Source organism: Ambystoma mexicanum, chromosome 10, assembly GCF_040938575.1.
Source record: "Ambystoma mexicanum isolate Mex_15411 chromosome 10, UKY_AmexF1_1, whole genome shotgun sequence".
In the NCBI taxonomy this organism is placed as follows: Eukaryota; Metazoa; Chordata; class Amphibia; order Caudata; family Ambystomatidae; genus Ambystoma; species Ambystoma mexicanum.
Window position 1 is genome coordinate 1,378,022,242 of NC_090932.1, and position 23,332 is coordinate 1,378,045,573.

At 48.1% G+C, this 23,332-nt stretch overlaps 1 protein-coding gene across 1 annotated transcript in view; it reads left to right on the top strand.

Annotated features, from left to right (window-relative positions):
- The window catches only part of LOC138492335 (sodium-dependent serotonin transporter-like), an 821,649-nt gene that overhangs the window by 549,631 nt on the left and 248,686 nt on the right, over positions 1 to 23,332 (top strand). The window contains exon 9 of the mRNA XM_069619389.1: positions 16,976 to 17,107. Coding sequence (XP_069475490.1) covers positions 16,976 to 17,107 — 132 coding nt within the window. The remainder of the gene's footprint in view (positions 1 to 16,975; positions 17,108 to 23,332) is intronic.

Genomic DNA, 23,332 nt, shown 5'->3' on the forward strand with positions numbered 1-23,332 from the left:
TATGTGCCTCTGCATCCATCTCATCCTCCTAATTTGCAGGTCCATTTCTCATGTCTTCACAAGGCGGTCTACTTTGGAACTGGAGTCCATGTTGTAAGCAGTGCATCTACACTCTTGCGTGGCGCTAACACTGTATAGTTGGAAGTGTTCGAAGTGCTGGCATTATCAGGTAGTGAGGCTACCAATTGTTTAAGTCTGTACTGTCATGTTTATGGTTGGAGGTTGTGTAGGTAATTGGTATTATTGGTAAGTATTTGGTAATGTGTGTTGTTGGTCCTGCATTACTGTGAGCATTTCATGTGTGGCCAGTTTCCATTAGGGACACTGTAGTTGGTGACACTTGGGGCATGTTGTGGGGATTAATTTGTTTGCTCTCACATTGTATGACATGCCATGGTGTGTTGTGTGGCCATGCCGGGGAGGGGTTGGGTGACATGGCACTGTTCTCATGTTGTATTTTGCAAGTGGGTATTCATTTTTGCTGCATGGAAGTGTGTCTTTTGATGACACTGCATTGGTGGTGTTTGTGTAGGTAGGGATGCACACATTGTGACACTTCCAGGTGAACAATCTTAGGCTGCTATGGTTCTGACAGTTGACTGTCCCTTAATTCATCAGAATTGTCAGATTGAGTCATTATTGATTGTCAGATGGTATGTGCCAGGGCTGTGTGCACTCCACAGGGGTGTGCTTTCTATGTGAAGTAATTAGCCACCAGCTGTGTACGGGCTGCCTCACCCCGTGCCCTTTCCCCTCCCATGCGCAGCGGGCGTGCATGTGGTTGGGGATGTGGGGGCACCACCATGTCCACAGCCAGGCCCTGGCGTGTTGCAACATTGTGCAGGACACATGCTGCCACTATGATCCTGCACACTACTGAGGGAGCGTATAACAGCTGCCCACCAGAACTGTCAAGGGAGCGAAAGCGTGACTTGAGCACTACGAATTTGCGCTCCACTATGCCCCGTGTTGCAATATGGGCTGTGTTGTATCTTACCTCGGGAGGCATGGTGGGGTTCCCGAATTGGTGTCATCATGTGTGTGCTCAGAGGGCAGGCACTGTCCCCTGGGGAGGTGGTGATGGGGATCATTAGTGGGGTATTGGCATTACTCTGTATCTGTCATTCATGCGTGTGCTGTGGCATTTCTACTCACCAAGCAGCCATGCATCGCCATGCCGCCCAGCTTCCATGTCCCGGTTTAGGGTTGACATCCTGTAAATGAAGCTGTCGTGGGTGGACCCTGGATAGTTGGCATATACTAAGGTGATGATTCCCTTGGCATCACATACTACCTGGACGTTGATGGAATGCCAGTGCTTGCGGTTTCTATAGCTGTGCTCAGATGCCCTGGGGGGACGTAGAGCCACATGGGTGCAATCAATGGCACCTAGCACTTTGGGTAATTGTGCCACCCTGTAGAAATCCTGGCTGACAGCCTGCCTTTCTGCAGGTGTTCTGGGCAGGTATATGTGCCTGCGGACTGATGGGCGTGCAGTGATGATGGCCAACACCTGGTGTAGGCACCGTGACTGCGTGACCTGTGACACCCCCCCACTATAGCACTTGTGCGCTGAAATGATCCGGTAGCCAAGAAGTGCAGTACATTGAGGACCTTCTGCAGGGGGCTGAGTGCTTGGGAGCACAGGGTGGGTGATGTGAGGTCATCCTCCCACTCACTGACCAGGTTGAGTATTATGTGTGGTGAAAACCTGTACCTCCCATACACCTGGTCATCAGGCATACCAAATAGGCTGGTTCTGGATGTGAAGATTCTGGCCCTGACTATCCTTCTCCTCCTCCTACGGTATCCCACGGCCACTGTTGCTAGGAACGGTATATTGATCCTGGCGTCTGAGCTTGTTTGTTGTTTGCGCACTCTTTTATGCTGCGCGGGACCTGCGCCTGCTTCATGCTGGCGTACATGTTTCAGGATTGGACCTTTTATTTTTTGGCACGTTGTAGGCGACCGTATAAATCTACCCGCCCACCCCAGGAATACACGTTACACGCTCTCCCAGGCCCAGTCGCAAGTAAATATTCCCGCCCACCCCTGGAATACACGTACCCCACTCTCACAGGCCCAGTCGCGTGTGAAAATACACATACCCTGCAAATTCGCATGTGGAACTTCCCGCGCACCCCGAAATACACGTACTCTGCTGGTATCGCATGTGGAAGTTCACGCGGACCCATTATACACGTACCCTGATGGAATCGCGTGAGAGACTACCCGCGCACCCCTGGAATACCCAGGCAAATCGCACGGCTGTGGCGTGGGGGTGCAGGGAGACAGGAGTGGGGGCTTGATGGAGGGTGCCCTACAGTGCTGGGGGGTGGGGGTGCAGGGGGACAGGAGTGGGGGCCTGGTGGAGGGTGCCCCACAGTGCTGGGGGGTGGGGGTGAAAGGGGACATGAGTTGGACATGAGTGGGGGCCTGGTGGAGGGTGCCCTACAGTGCTGGGGGGTGGGGGTGCAGGGGGACATGAGTGGGGGCCTGGTGGAGGGTGCCCCTGGATGCAGGGGGGTGGGGGTGCAGGGGGACATGAGTTGGGGCCTGGTGGAGGGTGCCCCACAGTGCTGGGGGGTGGGGGTGCAGGGGGACAGGAGTGGGGGCCTGGTGGAGCGTGCCCCTGGATGCCGGGGGGTGGGGGTGCAGGGGGACAGGAGTGGTGGCCTGGTGGAGGGTGCCCTACAGTGCTGGGGGGAGGGGTTCTGGGAGACAGGAGTGGGGGCCTGGTGGAGGGTGCCCTACAGTGCTGGGGGGTGGGGGTGCAGGGGGACATGAGTGGGGGCCTGGTGGAGGGTGCCCCACAGTGCTGGGGGGTGGGGGTGCAGGGGGACAGGAGTGGGGGCCTGGTGGAGGGTGCCCCTGGATGCAGGGCGGTGGGGGTGCAGGGGGACAGGAGTGGGGGCCTGGTGGAGGGTGCCCTACAGTGCTGGGGGGTGGGGGTGCAGGGGGACATGAGTGGGGGCCTGGTGGAGGGTGCCCCTGGATGCAGGGGTGTGGGGGTGCAGGGGGACAGGAGTGGGGGCCTGGTGGAGGGTGCCCCTGGATGCAGGGGTGTGGGGGTGCAGGGGGACAGGAGTGGTGGCCTGGTGGAGGGTGCCCTACAGTGCTGGGGGGTGGGGGTGCTGGGAGACATGTGTTGGTGGGCAGTAGTGCAAGGTGACATGTGGGTTGGCTGGGGGGCATGGCCATGGTGGATGGGCTGCCTGCGGGACATGTGCAGGGGTGCAGGGTAGTCCCCGGTGGTGTGGGCCGCCTGCAGGGGTGTAGGGGGAACAGCTGGGAGGACCCACACGGCCAATTCACGTGTGGGACTCCCCGGCACCCCCGAAATACACGTAGGCTGCTGGATTCGCGTGTGGAATTTTCTATGCACCCGGAGTACACGTACTCTGCTGAAATTGCATTTGGATCTTCTTCGCCCCCCCCCCCCAAAATACACGTACCCTGCTGGTATCGCGTGTGGAGGTTCACGCGGACCCATAATTCACGTACCCTGATGGAATCGCATGTGAGACTACCCGCGCACCCCTGGAATACACGTACCCTGCTGGTATCGCGTGTGGAAGTTCACGCGGACCCATAATACACGTACCCTGATGGAATCGGGTGTGAGACTACCCGCGCACCCCTGGAATACACGTACCCAGGCAAATCACACGGCTGGGGGGTGGGGGTGCAGGGAGATAGGAGTGGGGGCCTGGTGGAGGGTGCCCCTGGATGTAGGGGGGTGGGGGTGCAGGGGGACAGGAGTGGGGGCCTGGTGGAGGGTGCCCCTGGATGGAGGGGGCTGGGGGTGCAGGGGGACAGGAGTGGGGGCCTGGTGGAGGTTGCCTCTGGATGCAGGGGGTTGGGGGTGCAGGGGGACATGAGTGGTGGCCTGGTGGAGGGTGCCCTACAGTGCTGGGGGGTGGGGGTGCAGGGGGACATGAGTGGGGGCCTGGTGGAGGGTGCCCCTGGATGCAGGGGGGTGGGGGTGCTGGGAGACATGAGTGGGGGCCTGGTGGAGTGTGCCCCTGGATGCTGGGGGGTGGGGATGCAGGGAGACATGCGTTGGTGGGCAGTAGTGCAAGGTGGCATGTGGGTTGGCTGGGGGCCATGGCCATGGTGGATGGGCTGCCTGCGGGACATGTGCAAGGGGGCAGGGTAGTCCCCTGTTGTGTCGGCCGCCTGCATGGGCCGTGGAGGGTGTAGAGGGAACAGCTAGGAGGACCCACACGGCCAATTCACATGTGGGACTCCCCGGCACCCCCGAAATACACATAGGCTGCTGGATTTGCGTGTGGAATTTACCGCGCACCCGGAGTACACGTACCCTGCTGAAATTGCGTGTGGAACTTCACGCGCACACCGAAATATACGTACCCTGCAAATTCACGTGTGAAACTTCCCGCGCACCCCGGAATACACGTGCCCAGGCCAATCGCGTGTGGAACTTCTCGCGAACCCCGTAATACACGCACACACTATTTTTCACACAGCGGGTGTCCGTGTTTGTCGGTACCCCTTTGCACCTCATTTGTCCTAGAGGGCCACTGTATGGATCATTCATCATGGCTGTATATGGGTGCTTTTTGTTAGCGCACATTTTGGCGCACATTTATTTCAGGCGCAGGGACGCTACCGCCTGCTTTCTTGTGGCGTACTTGTTTGGCCCTGTGTGCGTCTTTGCCCGTGCGCTGGTTTGCCCTATTCGATTCCATGAATACGAGTTGTTGGCGAGCGTGTGGGCGTTCCGCGCACTTGCCTCCTGTACTTCCCCCGTGACGCTCATATTTTCACACATTGGTCCCCATTCCGAGTGTTACGCCCCGTGTTCCGCCTACTTTTGTGGTGTGCGCCTCGCTATGTGCGATTTCGCAGCGGCCGTGGCGCACGCCGTTGGATGACCTGTGCGCCGGCGTGCGCTGTGCAATTTTTCAGCGCACATCCAATATTTTTCTCGCGCACGGATTTCCATGAATCGATGCGCACTGGTTTCCCTGCGATTTTCGCAGTTGCACTGCGATTTTCTCACTTTTACTGCGAATCGCACGTTTTGGCACCTCTGCGCGGGAATTTTCGGCGCACATTAATTCCATGAATCGGCCTGTAAATATGTTTTATTTTATATGCAGGGTAAATTGAGCCACAGTGCATGCTCACTTACGGCCCCCTTTAGGGTAAGACCCACCGCGGTCAAGGTTCAAAACCAGCTCAAGGCCCGTAATTGGCAGAGCGTGTATAGGATTTCACCAGTACTGCATTTCACAGCCCCTCCCTGCCCCCAACTCCCTGCTCTGGCAGCATTTGTTATTGGTTATAATTGCAAAAAGTATTGTCTTTTAACCTCCTTAATGCAACAGGGTCACTACAGAGCAGGCACTGCCCCCCCTTGGGTGTGCTTCGGGTTAAGGTTTAATTAATCCCAGACCATATAGTAGACAATTATTAACTGGCAAATTAAGTGTGGCCCTTAAGAGGTGGGCGTGGGGGATGGAGCAGGGTTTGGGAATCAAGAATTGGGATAAGAAAGAAGTGAAAAGATAGCGTTCTGAAGTTTGGGGACAATAGCGGTCTTTAAAAATAATGGGACTCATTCCGAGTGTGCCGGTATCCCGGCAGTAGAGCCACTAGGATACCGGCACCTGGTACTTACCTATACCTGCACTCAGTCTGGTGGCATTGCCGCTGGATTACAAGTGCTGGCAGTCCAGTGTAAATCCCCATTCATGGAGTCCACGAGGGGAGTGGCGGTAACAAGGGTTGTTTTGGCAGGTAGGGCGCCTGGCTTACCTCCAGCATTTAGCACGGATACCGGCACTTTTTCACCAGACCGCCGGACTCTGAATGAGGCCCAACGTTTATTGGGCCACAGGATTGCACTGATGTGTATCAAAGTGCATGGCAGTCCGTGGGAATGAAAAGGCTGTACCTGCTTTAAAGGTGTAGCACAAAGAGAGGAGAGCTCATGATTCCGGTGTGCGTGTGGCTAACTGTCCGTGCCTGTTCCCAGGACTGCTTGCTGGAAAATTACTGAGAAGCATGGGAAATTAAAGTGTGCACTTGTTTACATCAACATTCAGAAGTTTAAGCATAGACAAAGACAACAAGTATGACTTTTTTATTGGTATGTAGTGTAACCGTGTAGTAATGGCAACATGTGCTCAGATAGTCTCATAGCACAGCTAATAAAGCAACCCCGCCTTGATGAAGTGAAACAAGCCCTGAAGGACAGTCACTTTTACTTTGCAGGTGCACCTGCATTCTGGTTCTTTTATTTAAAAAAAAATGTTTCCTGAATATGATCCAACAAATATGGAAGCATCCTTAGTTTTTTAAAATATTCACACAATCACAATAGGGTGTTGCAGTGCCCCAAAATACACATTCAAGTGTACGTCTTCATAAATGTTTTAATATGTCCTTTGTTCAAAGCTCATTTGCAAAATATGTGTTGGAATGAAGAGAACACCAGTAAAGATGTCTCTGAATAACATCCATGATGCAAGGTGCTTATTCCTGTGCTCGCATATTTAAAGGAGTGCATCATTAATTCAGAATGCATCACTGTAAGAAGTTCTTTCATGGCTCTGTCAGAAGGCTTCATTCAGAGGAAAGCAACATGCTAGACAGCTGGCCAAAGATGCACGTTCAGTGATGGCATTGGTGGGGGGCATGCATTGCATTACATATTACTAGGGGAAGGGTGACACCCTATCCCTAGCGAAGCCACTGTATAGGCTGCACCTTTGAGTATTGCTCAAAGCTGCAGCCTTTTCAGTGGCGTCACTAGAGGAGGGGGTGAAACCATGAGTCTCACCAACCCTAGTGATGCCACTGAGGGAAGGAGGTGTGTGCAAGGTAAGGGATGGGGTTTGAGTTCATTGTTAAAGGATGGAGCAAACGGGGAGCAGAGGTCTGAAAGTTAATTGTAAGAAACAGGGGTGCATTGAGAATGTGGTGCAAGGGAAGGACATCAAAGGAAGATGGGTTATGAAAATATGATAAATGGGATGGAGGTACAATCTGGAATGGTAGGGCAACAGGTTGACTGTTGCTGAGATCTATGTCTGACATGCATGCCATTGCACCCGATCGTGAGAATGGATTGACCCCCTTTCTTTTTTTCTGATTAACTGATGTATACTTCTGTTACGAGGGAGAGTAACTGTACCCTTAAGAGGCAGGTGGTAAGAGGAAGAAGAGGAGGAGCCTCAAAGAGGACGAGGCCGTTAGTAATAAAGTAGATGTTCACGCTAAACAGTATTGTGTGTTCTCCTTGCTATTATCTGCGTGCTATTGAAGTCAACAACTGGCAACGTGGATAAATGGCAATATAATTAAGGCACATAACGAGGAGACGAAGACGGATACCTTCCGCAAGCCTGTCCACTTGCTGTCCGCAGTGGTGTGCCTCACTGGCAACCATTCTTTCAACAGGCTACGGCAGTACCCTCCAGCTGGTAACCAGCGTCCTTGCAGGCCGGTCCGTTCACTTTCCATAGCCTCACAACTGAGCACTGTGCTGGTGGCTGTTCTCCCACGCGATCCCGCTCACCGCCAAGTAGACTCCCAGCAAGTCGGCTCGGGGTGCCTGCTTGCCTCCCAGCTCCAAGGCAAAGGCAGGATTGTGTGTGTGAAGGTGAACCGTCTCAAAGAGCGGCGACACCAAAGAAGGAAAAACAGAAAGTTAAAAGTATTACACAGATACCAAACAAGGGGCAGGGAACCAAGCATGAACGACGAGACATAAAAGATAAACAGTGCCCAAGCAACGATACAAAGCACACAAAAGGGCACCCCTCACCAAGCAGCCTCATTGGCACTCACACAGTGCTAGCGACGTGTTACCACCACATCATCACGACGACTACTGCAGCAGTTCCAAAGCACACAGCCACACACAGGATCACACCCCACCGGAAGCCACACGAGCAGTGGAAGCAACATCCCTCACCTTCAGTAAAGAAGGAAAGGATGGAGAGTAAGTTGAGCCACAGCCCATACTCCACAGCCAGAATGTGAACACCTGAACAACAGCCGACATGGAAGACCAAGCTGCTAACCAGCAAGGTAGCATTATTAAGAAAACCTTGCCCATTCAACCTTCAACCTTCAACCACAGCTGGACAGAGGTCCCAGACGAGGGCGTTGAAGATTTCAACAACTTCATTAAAGCCGTTAGAGAAGAGAAGTCGCTGGTCATCAAGGACATCTTTACGAACCTAGCCTGGAAATAAATAAAAATAATTATAAAGACTATTCCTGCAGAAGAAAGGACTACCTATGATAAACCTGTTGTTGCCCTAAACAAGCAACTAGTCATAGAGCCAAACAGGGACTATGAAAGTTATGTGTTTAACCAATGCCACCAAGCCTCCCATGAGATCGTAGAGGAGTTCATCACCTGACTCTGCCAGAAACTACACCACTGCCACTTTTCTGCATTCTCGGATGACGAAGCAATGCAACTTTGTGTCATTGAGGGCTGCACGTCCTCCGCTCTGCAAAAACTATTTCTGAAGAAACCCTTCACGATTGATGAGGTCATCGAAATGGCGAGAGTGCACGAGAGAGTAGAGATCCAGGCCTCAGCCATGGAAACGCCTATTAAAAAGTCAGAGAAATACGACTCAGTGGCGGCATTCACTAGCATCAGAAACACAGGGAGAGGGACACTGAACACCCAGACCCGATCAAGAGGACCACCAAGAGAAGTATATCCAAGACACAGACAGGTCCCCGTCCGCAGAGGCTCTGCTACTGATGTGCCCAGATCTTCCCACACTCAGGAGCATGCCCGGCGCTCAGCCAATGATGCTTGAGATGCAGCAGAGAAGGACACTTCAAGACGGTTTGCCAGGAAGGGAGGACATTCACACCAGGGCAACAATTACTACCCAATAACTAGCGACAGTCATAAAAACCAAGCCTGCAACAACCACAGTGGAGACAGACACAGTTCTACCCACAACGGCCAAGAAGGTTGGTCAGAGCAATGAAACAAGGTCTAGACTACAGAGAACTCCCGGGTGACGACCAACAGCCCCAAACAGATTACTACCCGGACCTATACGACTACCCTGGTGACCCATATGTAAATTGTGATGAGTTCCTGCACGGACAAGATCCCGAATACATAGATGAATTTGGAAATTTGATGCACTGGGAGCAAGATGGCAGTGAAGCCCCTCAAGTAATGGTCTGAATGGAAGAGGTGACCCACCAATTTCTGATAGACACAGGGGCTACCGTCAACATCAAGGGGGAACAGGAATTTCTACTGACAGGGAACAAAGGAGACCTGACGACATCAAGAGCAAGGATCTTCCAATGGGGAGCCAGCATGCCACTACCGTCTCTAGGACAACTCAGGACGACTGACACCATCATTCATGTACTCAGGAGCCTGGTGAGTGACAAATGCTTGCTTAGTTATCGCACAACAAAAGAGTTGGGCCTGACAGACATCCACTTCCAAGACAACGACGTGGTCCAGTGCAGTGGTGAACGTGGAAAACACCAGATTATCTGTCACATGAAGGGGGCGCTGGTGGGAAAGGAGATGATCAAGATCACATTTCCTGAGTTGTTCAAGGGTTTGGAAAAGCTAAGAGGCAAGGTAATCAGGCTACACTACAACGAGAACACCCAAGAAGGGTAGGTTTTCACCTGCAGGAAACAGTGCCTCGAGAACTCCAACAGCTTCTGTCTAACGACATTACAGAAAGACCAACTGGTCCCACACTATGGATTTCACCAGTAGTAATTGTGCCAAAATAAGGAAACAAGATTTGACTGTGTGTCAACATGAGGGTCTCCAACACGGCCATTGAGAGAGAGAGGCACCCGAGTGCAAAAATAGAAGACATGATTGTGCAAATGAACTGAAATGTTCCAGGTTGGACCTCAACCAGGGGTACCACCAACTAGACGTACACCCCAAATTCAGAGGAATCACAACATTAGCCACCCACGAGGGCTTATTTCGCTACAAATGCTGCAGAGATTTTTCAGGAGACTATCAGACACCTGCTACTCCCAGTAAAGTCAGCATTCAGCTACTCCGATGAAATTCTCATACACAGCACCTCTGAGGAGAAACACGACCAAGCCCTCGTAGACGTATGCAATATTTTGAAAGATGCAGGACTTACAGTGAACTATGACAAATGCAACATCAGCAAAGACAGACTGCGGTTTATGGACACATGTTCTCTAGCAAAGGCATGCAGCCTTACCCGGAGAAAGTATGCATCATCAGCGAGCTGCAGGAGCCCACCCACATGGGTGAGGTCAGGTTGTTCTTGGGGATGGCAGGATAGTGCGCTGGATACCTACCAAGATATGCCATCACTACCAAGCCTCTAAGAAGACTCCTGAGGAAGGAAGACCCATTCCGCTGGTCACCAGAGTGCCAGAGAGCGTTCGAGACCATCAAGGCAAAACTTGCAAACGCTACCAACCTCGCCTATTTCAATCCAACATGGCACACTGAAATTGTGGTTGATGCCAGTCCAGTGGGGCTAGGGACCATCTAAGCACAAATGTAGAGGCCAGAAGCGCTGGTCAGCTTCGTTGTAGCATATGCGAGTAGGTCCCTATGTCAGACTGAGGGCACATATTCACAAGCTGAGAAGGAAAGCCTGGCTGCGGTGTGGGTTTGTGAATACTCCCATCACTTCATAATAGGGAAGAAGTTCCTCCTTGTAACTAACCACAAAGCCCTCCTGTCTTTGTTCGGTAACCCCAGGACCAAGATGCCACAGAGGATCGAGAGATGGGGCATTTGCCTCCAGGAGTATGACAACGAAGTCACACACCCAGAGGGGACAGTAACCCCGCTGACTACATTTCATGACACCCTAAGAAGAAAGGCACAACCTCCAAGAGAAGGTGACGCGAAATACCTATGCTACATCACAGAACAAGCCATGCCGCCAGCCCTCGTCATTGGGGAACTAGCATGAGCCACGCAGGCTAATCCATCCATTAACTGGACCAAAGAGCTCACCACCTCCGACAGGTGGAGGAACTACAAGAGGCTACTACACCAGCACGAAGGGGTGAACGGACAGGAACTGGAACAGCTGGCGAAAGTAAGCGCTGTATTGGAACACAGAATACTGTTAAGAGGAAACTGCATCGTCATTCCATTGTCCTTGCGCAGGGGGCTGATGATGCTCACACACGAAGGACACAGAGGGGTGGAAGCAACCAAGAAACTGCTCCGTCAAACAGCATGGTTCCCGCTCATGGACATTATGGTGGAAGAGGTGGTCAAGAGCTGTTTTCCATGCCAATCCACAGCCAGAAGCGACCCACCAGTGCTGATACAGCCAACACGGATCCCTGAAAAGGTGTGACAAGGGATTGCGATGGACTTCTATGGGTTACTGGAAGGAGGGACCACCTACTCGTGATAGTAGACAAATTCTCAAGATTCCCCTCTATGACATTGACTCAAGTAGTACGAGTCATGGACGAGGTCTTCAGCGATTGGGGCATTCCCGCCACAGTAAAGACGGACAACTGTCTGTCATTTAACGGCCAGGACTTTCACAGATTTGCAAAACACATGGGGCTCACACACCAGAAGATAACTCCACTATAGCCCCAGGCCAACGAAATGGCAGAGCGATTCATGTCGACCATAAAAAGGACCATTCAGAAGGCCAAAATCGAGGGCATGCCAATCCAGCAGGCCCTGTGCCGCATGCTGTGCCACTATAGGAACACATCGCATTCCGTGACAGTCGTGCCGCCTGGCGACCTGGTGAGAGCCTACCAAGCCAGAGCACAACTTCCCCAGGGGATAGCGCAACCCAGGAGTCAACCAGAGGATAGCAACATCCTAGAATCAGAGGTGAGAGAGAGAGATGCAAAAACAAAGGAAGTGACCAAAGTGAGGACTGACTGGGCCCGCAAGGCGAGGATCAAAGGATTTGAGGAAGTAGATGAAGTACTTGTAAAACAGTGAATGCAAAGAAGATGGATGCCAGATAGGAAAGCACGCCTCTCAAGATGACAGGCGTAAAAGGGACAATGGTCACAGCCACCAACCCGCAGAGGGCAGTTACCAGGAATGCATCTTTCTTCAAGCACCTCATACATAACGGAGACCCCGTTGCGGTCGGACCTGGCGGGCTGAAAGGCACCCGCGAGCACAGCATATCTGATGCACCGGCACCGTTATGAAGGGTGCCGGTGCATCCGACCTCCCCATTCCCATTCAGCCATATGGGGCCGAATGGGAATGGGGAACATCTTTTTTCCGGTGCCCGCGAATGTGCAATTACTGGGTCCGGCGGTGCCGGAATGCCCCAGAAATTGCCCATTCGCAGGCGCCGGAAATTTTTAGGTGTTTGGCGGCAGCCTGCCGGCTTTACAGGCAAGGCTACCGCCAAACTTATAATGAGGCCCATTGTCCCCCATGCCCATAGCAATGGTAGTATTTGAAAGATTCATGCTTTTCGTCAACACATATGTCGCTCTTTAAACATATCCTCAGTTAAAGGGGACAGTCCAGATGTTAGCTGCATGGTTTTGTATGGTAACAATTGCTATTGATGATAATAACGAGAAATTGAATATGCTTAACCCCCTTTGCAATCTTTAGGTAATAATCAACGTGTAAGAGTTCACAGGTTTGGGTTTGTGTGTTTAGGAGAAAGAGCTATATGAACTATCTGTTTACAAAAAACACCCTTGCCGTGCGGCCACCTGCTGCCCACCAACCAGTTATGCCAAAGTGTGAATGACCTACGAAGCTTGAGGAGCGAGTACGGCCCAACATCAACAGCATGCCCCCCAACTGCCCAGTAAATAGAGAAGAGAATAGGGTGCACTCACAATGTGGTCACTATGCTCGCAACTTGCAAGCTCGGAAATGAGTGCTCGCAACTCCACCATAGGTCAGGAAAGAAAAAGGGAAGAAGTGGACAGAGAAGCAGAGTTATGTAAGGAGTCGCAAAGTCATATTCAGCCTGCTAAAATATACAAGCATTGGCAAAGACAACTGTGTTGGCTTTTGTTTAGGCATGGGATGTGTATTTTCCAGGCACTGCCATAATTGTACCATCTGTGCAAAGTCAGTGCATAGTCATTTTTGCAGTACAAAATGACTTTCCACAGACTTTGTACTGCAAAAATACACTATGCAAAGTTCCATGAATCAGGGTGTGTGTCGGCAGTGCAAAGTCACTTTTCAGCAGTGCAAAGTCACTTTGAACCATGCAAGAAATTCCATGAATCGGGCTGTATTAAAACCATAACACCATTTGCCAGCTGGTGCCCTCATATGGCCAGGTGGTACAATTATGGCAGTGCCTGGAAAATATGGATCCCATGCCTAAACAAAAGTCAACATTTTGTACTGTAAAAATGATTATGCACTGACTTTGCACTGACTTTGCACTGCAAAAATATGCTTTGCACAGTCCCATGAATCAGGGTTTGTGTCGGCAGTTGAAGGTCACTTTTCAGCAGTGCAAAGTCACTTTGAACTGTGCAAACAAATCCATGAATCGGACCCAGAGGGTGACCAGATGCCCCTGTTTGGGCTGGACAATCCCGGTTCTTCACACAATGCCCCCCCTTATGCCAATAAGTTTCAGCAGAATGGTCAAAGTCCTCCTTTTAACAATAGGGTTTGACGCTAGATCTTTACCAAAACATTTATCTGAGAAATAGTGAATTCTGGTCAGTTTACAGCTGCAGGGGAAGCCTTTGTGTGAGGGGGAGATACTGTAAATGCAAGCACCTTGTATTGCTTCTAGAAGATTAGATCGTTGAGAGAATGAATCATGAGAAATAGATGTAAGAGAGTGTGGCAAAGTAATGGGATGAAAAAGAGAAAAGGCAATAGATTGTAAATGGAAGACAGGATTGGTGCAAATAAGGGCAGCAAAGAGTACATATGTATGTATGTACAGACATCGCCCAAACCGTGTTCTAATTGTGCCACCCTCAAATGTATCATTAGTGCATCCCGGTACTCTCCAAACTAAAGACACCAGACCTCCCGGAAAAAAGATTATATTATTCAAATTGCTCCTGAAATGTCTACAACAATGCTAAAATGGTAGTGAAAAGGTCTAAAGATACGTCAATTCTAGCTGGAATTAATAAGAAAACTCTGATGTAACAAACATCTGTGAACTTTGCCATTCTGGTCTGCTATATATATATTTTTCGGGGTTCAGCCGTTCATGCCCCTTTTCTATGCCTATTATATTGACTTTATCTGATTCTCCTGGTTTTTTGTTTGTAAAATGTTATCATCTTAAGTGCATAGGCAAATGATTGCAGTGCCTGGCAAATACCCATCTAAAGTCTGTCCAAGAGCCAAAACTGCTTTTGCCAATGCTTGGTTTAACTGGTGTTCAGTGCAAATAGATGCAAGGACACGTGCACTGTTTATAAATCATGTGTCCAAAGAAATACTTTGTGAAGACAGTGGGGCTCATTACGAGTATGGCAGTATGGGGAAAAAAGTGGCGGTAACGGAATTGCTGCCACCTTTCCTGCTCTGCCACAATACGAGTATGTCCCTGGGGTGGGAGATTTACCTCCAGCAACATGCTGGAGGCAAATCCTCCCACTTTCCGCCAGAAAATCAGGAGAATCGGCAGAATGACCACCCACTGAATGAGGCCCAGTTTAATTACATCAGGATCTGGATTAGCTGGTTTATATATGCAATTAAGACATCACCCTTCAGAAGTTTGCTAAGAAAGCCCAGAGGTAGACTCACAGAGATCCCAGTGGGATGTGTTTTAGGCATCGAAGGGCAGGTGGCGCGTCGGAAGGGCCATAAGGTCTAGCATGGCCATAAGCGGTCAATGGGTGGATAAATATACCAAACAATAGTCACAGTCTGTGTGTCCCTCCTCACATGTCATCTCTCTCCTGTCCTCACTTCCGATGACAAAGGTTTTGACTTATAGGCAGCGCTTTCAGTGCCCGCTAATAGCCAAAAGTAATGAAGCACCAAAGTCCCTACAAACCAAATATTTTGCAGATTATTACAAAATACAAACATATTTCGAGGGAACTAGGTAAAGAATTAAATTAACTAAAAGGTTCACTAAGGAGCAGTAGATGTGAACGTTTTTCTACGAGAATATTTCTTCCATATTTATTTTGGCAATATTCTAAGTTATTAATAATTTTGTTTCCAGAAAAGACTACTTCTCATTTGCTGCTGAGCAGCACTGACTATATAGGTTATGTATATAATATGTGCCTCCGAGGGGAAGGCTGATCAACAGCACAAGGGGGGAAGTAGACAGCAGAATGGGGAAAGAGTGACAGTGCAAGGCGGTAAAGGAGTGACTGCCAAGGGGAAGGAGGGACAGCACAAGGGAGAAGGAGCGACAACGCAAGTGGGAAGGAGTGAAAGCGCAATGGGAGAAGGAGCGACAGTGCAAGGGGAGGAGGGACAGCACAAAAAGGTAGGAGGGACAGCGCAAGGGAGGGAGGAGGGACAGCACAAATTGGGAGGAGGGGCATCGCAAAGGGGTGCAGGGACAGCACAACGGGATATGAAAGACAGCACAAGGGTGGAAAGAAGCAACAGCGCAAGTGCAGCCTTTATCATAGTTATCATATATTGTAATTTTGATCTCAAATGGGCTAATTTTCAGCCCAGTAAGCAAATGTGAGCACGACAGGCAGTCTTTCATTGTAATTGTAAACGCTGCCAGCTGTGATAAGTGCTGGGCAAAAGTCAGCATACACACATGTACGCTGCCTTTTGCCTTGTACATTTGCTCTATGCTTTGCAAATGACCAACATTTGGAGGAAGGGAGCCACCTATGTGAATGTCTACACTTAACGGCTACCCACCGCCAATTTACAGGGAACTCGAAAATGAGTCCCAATATGATTTCTTACAAAGACACCTGTATGTTGTCAGTGATACTGCACCTCTCCAATGACCAGTGAACTACAACCTTCAGATGTCCTCACAATTTATTTTATTGTAGAGGTGCAGAACCACTGACAACATACAGAGGTCCTCATAAGAAATCTCATTTAGATTGGAGAAGTGCAGTACCACCGACAACATAAAGAGGTCCTCATGAGATTTCTTATTGGGACATTTGTATGTTCTCAATGATATTGCAACTCTTGAAAAAATAATGGCTTGTATGGTAACACTATCCATAAAGGGAAACCTACATGTTGCCCAATGAGGCCAGGAAACTAGCCCCAATATAGCCCAACTCAGTATGGCTGCGTACAAAGATCACTCTGCAGCTTTGAAGGTGACACAGACATGTGACGTGGTACAGTACACCCGATTGGGAGAAAATGAGTTAAGCATAATGGAACACAAAATAAAATGTATTGTGTTGGGCCGATTGTGCCGAAGCCCTTCCAGTTGTCATGCCAACCACAAATTCAGCTTTCTGGCACCCCGTTACTCTCTCTCTTCTCTGTAGCAATGGTGTTGGTGGTATTTTGGCAGCTGTGCCACCAAAATGCACCAAAATCAATAATAAAGATTAGTTGAAAGGACTTATCCATACTTCAAAAAAGCACCAGACTGGGTATTTGTAAAGGGTAGGTTGGTTTATTATATTGAATTGAAAATGCCCTTTACCCATCTGTAAAGGGCATTTTCAATTCAATATAATAAACCAACCTACCCTTCACAAATACCCAGTGTGGCGCTTTTTTGAAGTGTGGGGAAGTCCTTTCAACTATTGCTTCAAGGGGTCGGGGTCACTAGTGTCCCCTTTATTCTTGCTCCACACAACCTGCAACACCTTCTGGAATTGGAATAATAATCAGGCGCATGGTAACTTTGTAAGTTGGTACCAAACAAAAAAAACCCGGAGTCGTGGTACAGCCAATAATAAAGATTGTTTTAACCAAAGGTTCGCCATGAATGGAGATATTCCCTAAAAATTCCGTGCAGGCATATTTGTAATTGCAATAAAAATGGATTTGAAGGTGTCTTTTTATTCTTTGCAGTTTGGAGGCCTGGAAGCAGTTATCACAGCAGTCATGGATGAGTACCCTCATCTCCTTTCAAAGCGGAGGGAGTTCTTTGTTCTTGGGCTGGTAATTGTGTGCTTCCTTGGTTCTCTCAGCACACTTACCTATGTGAGTAAATCTAAAACTACATAATGTTATATCTCACAAATGTTATCAACCACCATAAACGATGAGCCCTAATTGGGACCAATCACGATGTGACTTGTAAATGGCTTGCTGGCTCAATGGTTTGGACCGTGATCACATCGTCTTTCACATCTTTTCCCAAAATTACTACCATCTGGTGGCTGCCTGATGTTGTACGTGATAAATGTTCAGACAATTAGCTGATTTTCACAAACATGGCCCACTGGTTTTGCTCATGTGGATGTATTGGACCCTACGAGTGTAAAGTCTCTATATGTATAAAGACAGATATAGACAGATAGGTAAGTATGCTTGGTTTTATCACGTTAGCACTTATCATTGCTCATCGAACTGTTTGCACTCAGCTCTGCCCGAGTCTGCTGCTCCTTTGCCCCACCCTACTCCAGTAGTCTCTCCCTCCTTTCAGCTACAGTGTGACCCTGAAAAGGCTCCCCTAGAAACAAAAGATTCCTTCTTGCTGATCCATATATTTTGCTTGACGCTAGACCCCCATGAACAAGCTGATCCCCAGGCAGTTGGAAAATACTGCTCCTGGCTCTGCATCCTCGCTGATAGCTTGTTGGTTCCTAGAGGTCCTGCAATCTCAGAACCCCCCACCCTACCTCCTCCCTCTTCTAACGGCTCTTTCCAGCAAATGGCAGAAGGTTTCAATCTCTTTGGCGACCACTGCTAAGTAAGCCCTGTTCAGACCTGAGAGCACTCAAGAGTCAGGATCCTGTCCTCCCCTCTAGTTAAATGTTTACTATGCGTCCAGTCCTTCACTACACACAGCAGGAACTCTGCAGCATCCACAGTACAGCAATATGATTGAAATCCTCACCCTTCTGACAGACAGGTTCCAGGGCGATTGAGTCAATTAAATCAAATGATGTGCCATTGGCTGTCAATGTTCCAGCTGAGGGGTCTGTTCCGCATCTCTTTCCGATTGTCTCTTCCGAGATATGTGACTCCACAGATTTCTTCACAGTGTTTCCAGTTGTCATCATGATCATTAGGGGTTGACTTTCCATGAGGGTCCCCACTAACACATTGGTCCCTGCCAGAGGTATAGGAAACACTAGCATTCTGGGATGAATGGGAACACCATGGGGGTTGTAAATTGCACATACTCATTTTCAGGGATTTTCTTAAAGAAAACGATTTAAATAGTTGAGGAAATGTTTCCCAATCCAGGAACCCTGACTGGATTAGTAAAGCTGATGGTTATGCATGTTGTCCTTCTTAGACCAGTGACTTCCCTTTGACGTGCTATTCTTGTCAAATCTGCTCTAATTTGCATTAAAACATAAATTGGTTGCTCCCTCTTTGCAGTAGTGGCCAGGACCACCGCCAGAAGCTAGGGGAGGGTGTGTCATTTCGTTCTTTTCATTTAATTTTGTCACAAAACACTGCCATAGTGGACACCACATGGACTTCTGTTGTCAGTCTCAGCAGAGAGCCCAAGCAAGGATATAATTAGCATGGAGTTTAAACTCCTCCCTAAATCACTCTGGCCGCTTTGAGTAGTTATTGATATATCTACAGGTTTCCTCGATTATATATCAATATTTCCTGGCCACCCTCTTGGATCAAACGCACCTTCTATTATTTTGGCTCTTCATTTGGCGTATGTAAATCTATATACAATATTAATCATTAAACCATACAAAAACGTATTCCCAAAACACATAATTATTATAAGCCTGCACTTCAATTCGCAATCCACATTCCTTCCCTCCCAAATCGACCTAGCGCTAAGACGCAAGTTAGCCCCAGTGAGCATCACACATCCAGTCACTTGGAGGCAAAATGCACATACTCTAAGTATGCTACTAAGCAGTAGCTTAGAAAGAGAGAGAGCGAGATAGACAGTGAACACCTACAAATGACTCAGCCCGATTTAATGTATTTACCTGGAGGAGGAAGGGTAGGATGGGGTGGTGAGATTCATGGGACCTCCATCGGAAAAAAGCAGCCCAGAGAGGGCGGACGACTGTGCTTTGTGGAACACGAGCACATACTCCCTGTTCTAGGATCTCCAATTGAAATCAGAGAAAGAATGTATTCACCAGTGCAAGTACCATCTGTTTGACTCACGTCACTCACTTGATCAATGATCTGAGTGCTGGTCTGTTTCTGCAGCTGTGCAGCTCTGGCAGGCAGTACAAGTGCACCGCCCTCTGTGGGTCAGAGACAATTGTTACATTTTAAAATGTATGATTCACAGACATGATATGATATATGATATGATATGGCATTTGTAACGCGCCTATACACAAGTGTTTCAAGGCGCGACGAGGCGGGGGTGGGGGGTGAACAAGGGGAGAACAGACAACGATCCTACTAGGCCAGGTGTCATTCAGATCGCGCAAGTGCAAGGGTAGGGGGACTGGGAAAAGTGCAAGGGGAAGGGGAGAGGGGAAGTGCAGTACATGGTTAGTAGGTTACAAGATAAATAATAGGGCCAGCTGGTGGCAAGTGCAAGGAGAGTGCAGTACATGGTTAGTAGAATACAAGATAAATAATAGGGCCAGCTGGTGGCAAGTGCAAGGTAAGTGCCGGGAGAAGGGGGTGTAGGATACAGATGTGCAGAAGTCCCGTAGTGCAGGTAGGCAGTGCAGGGAAGAGTGGCTGGGCCAAGGACCGAGATCGGTGAGTGGCCAGTTGCAGATTCAGTGCAGGTTCAGTGATTTTAGCAGGGGAGAGAGGGAGAGAAAGCGGAGACAAAGAGGAAGGTTTTGAGGTGCTTCCGCAATAAGGGAAAGTGAATCTCAAACAGGGGGCAGCAACGACCAGCTTCCTTTCCTCTTATTATACAGATGTATTGCGGGGGTTCTAATTGCAAAGTAAACTGTCCAAAGTTATTTGTTTTACTTTTCAGATTTTACTTTTGCAATCGCCATGCTGGACTGGGCTTCTAGGTGTCTTATCTCCTGGAAATTAATAGCATTCAAGGCTATACCTACAAGTGCATGGCAGACCTACATCCCCGGCCACCCTGATAGTCAAAGAACCATTTCAATGCAAAGACTGAAATGCTCTGACTCTGGTGACTGTCTGAGCCGTCTCTCTGCAGTGCAGCTCTGCATTTGCCCAGACCGGACTTAGCCAAGACAGAGACATCTTAAGCGTATTTTGGGCCGGGTGCACAGCCGCATTTGCCACCCTAAACCAAAGTACCAAAGTAATGAAGGGATTCAAGAATCCCTATTTTGCCCCCTCATCCGAGTTATAACCCATAGCTTGATAGGCTTCTTTAGCAGCAATCAAAATAAATAAACATGGGCACTCCCTTGAAGCCTCCTGACCTCCTTCATCTAGCTGCATTCAAGACAAAAATCAAGTAGCATTTCAAGGGCCACACTATCAGGCCGTGTAGAGGGTACCTGTGTAAAGTCTAAGTACAAAATAATAACACAATAGCACCCACATCGATGGTAAAATGTGGTATCGATACAGGATACACATCAGAAGGTACACAACCATAACACCAGCCTCACAGAATGCACTCAAGCATGAATACAGGAGAAGATTGGAAGTAACAAGAACGGTAGGAGAATACGGTTGCAAAGTTTTTCAAGTAGTGTTGCCTTGAATGAGCCAAAGAACACCTGGCTTTGTGGTGTGCAATATATGGATGGTGACTATTAATATATTTGAAGCGTTCTATGTAGTTTTATTCCCAATTTTATTAATGAGTTTTTTGCAGAAACTGTTTTACTGAAAAAACTCATTGAATAAAAAAAAGAATATATATATATATATATATGTGTATATATATGTATATATATATATGTATATATATATATATATATATATATTATATATTTGGGTGGTAATCCCCAAGCCCCCATCCATATTATATATTTCCTTTTCCCTAACTCCTAACCCCTACCCATTATAACCCCTTAACCCCGACCCCCTATAGTTTTTCATTGAAGAATCTTCAGCAAAAAACTCATCAAGAAATATACTGAGGAAGAAAGAATTGTATACCATTTGAAGCAACGCCTCAGCCATTTAAACCATAAGTAAAGCTTTTTTGAAAAGTGTATATTACTGCACTGCCGTACTACATCTTTGGTGATGAGGCAGAGGAAAAGCCTCCAGAAAAATTCTGGAGGTAATTTCACTGCATTACTGCCAGAAATCGGCAAAATCAGTAGAATCACTGCTGGTGGTAATTTTTCATAAATGGGGTCTAACACCACTATACCACCACTTGTAATATGGTGGTAATTCTGCCGGGCCAAGTGGCTGTAACTGTAATTTTGTTTGGCAGTATTGCAGTGGATTTACCACCAGAATACTGCCATGTAATGCGGCCCATAGTTTTTCAGTACCGATAGTCTTATGAACTGATCAATTTCCCCATAGCAATGAGCAGAAAGACCAGGGAAATAAAGCAGAAAACTTTACTTATGTCAAAAAGTCAGCTCAGGAGTCAAATAAAGCAAAAAGGTTGTGCCATATACGTCTATGGGAGGAAAGCAGAAAAAAACAAAATCTTCCCTAACAACAGCGAAAAACCAGCAGAGATTCCGCCCAGTTCATTATCACATAAAGAAGATCCATCAACAAACAGAACAATTCCGGGCTTTTACAATGATACATCTTTCAAGTCAGCTCTAGTGGTCATGAGAGTTTCAACAACCACAAGACAATCATGGGATTCAGCATCAGAGGTGGTCAGGAGCATAGATGGAGTGTGTATAATCGAGAACCTGCTGAAAGTAACATTTGCAGCTGATATGAGGAGCTTCTCATACCGGGTGAATCTAGAGTTGGAAATGTGTTGGATTTGACCTTTTAACAATAAAACGAGCACTGCTCGTGGGCCATCTACATTTGAAGGGTGTCCCTGAATCAACGCATCAGCTTTATAAACCAATAAAGCAGTAAACACAAGAACAAACCACCATCCACAGAGTCTACCACCACACTCTATTATGCGATGGGACAATGTGTGCTGCCGTGCAGCTGAGTCAGTACCCCTTGTGCAAACCCATCTCGTTGATCACACAATAGGGTAAATGGTTTTTGATAATCAGGCAAGCCTAGAGATGGAGCTGATGAAAAAGCCTGCTTAATTTACACAAAGGCTTCCTCAGCTTTCGGGGACCAAGGTAAGAGCTCAGTAGCTGAATCAAGGGTCAAATCCTGAAGCAATTTAACAATCGAGGCATATCCCAGGTGCAACTGACAGAAATAACTGGCCATAACGAGGGACCCTCTCATTTGTTTCTTGGTTGGGTTCTAGTTACCTGTAGAATTACATCAATGCGGTCCTGGGGCAAATGTCTTGGACCGCCTGAAATATCATGGCCCAGGGAATGTACGTGGGTCAAGCAGAATTGCAGTTTTTCTTTGGCAGCCTTATGTCCCTTATGAGCAGGATCTGTCAACAGATAGAGTGAACCTTGTTTGCAAACCTTCAAAGAGGGAGACGCCAATAGAAGGATGCTGACATATTGACCTAAAATCGATCCTCCTTTGAACACTGGCAAGTAAAGATCTCTCTTGAGAATTCAGGGAAAAAAATATTCTGGCCTTTTAAATACCCCTTAGGCAATCTTTTGAATGAAAATTGGAGATTTTGAAAGGAAAATGCAAACAAGTACTGATTGTCGGTATTCACAGGTATAGAGAATAAAACCGAAGAAAGGTCAACCATTGTCAAGTGAATGGCAGAGGCAGGAATATAGGACAGAATATTAGCAGGGTTCGGAACAACAGAAAAAGTAGGTTGCCCCTCTACAATAATAGCTTGCAAATCTTCGACAAAATGATAAGTGTCCTTGGCTGGCTTGTTCATGGGAAGAATCGGGCTATTACATGCACTGCACAGTAAGTCCTTGTTTAAGCAGTGATTTAATAGCACAGTATATCGGTTCTATATGATAATGTCGTCTTGGAAAAAGTTGCCAGGTAGTCAACTTTTTTTCCTGCACCCATAAAAGCCTCCCCCACATATTCTAGAATGGGTATTATTTACTATTATATACTTCAGTCCTAGAATATTTGGGGAAAGTGCTTGATTTCCTTGGGAGTGCAAATTTGGGGACATGCCACCCCCTGGCATCCATTTCCCAGGCAAATGTATCACTGGATATCAGTATGTACCAACTTCTGCTTGCATATCAATGGAATAATGTGATACACATGTTAGAGTTTTGGCTGGGTTTTAAATTATTTTTACAGGGTCAA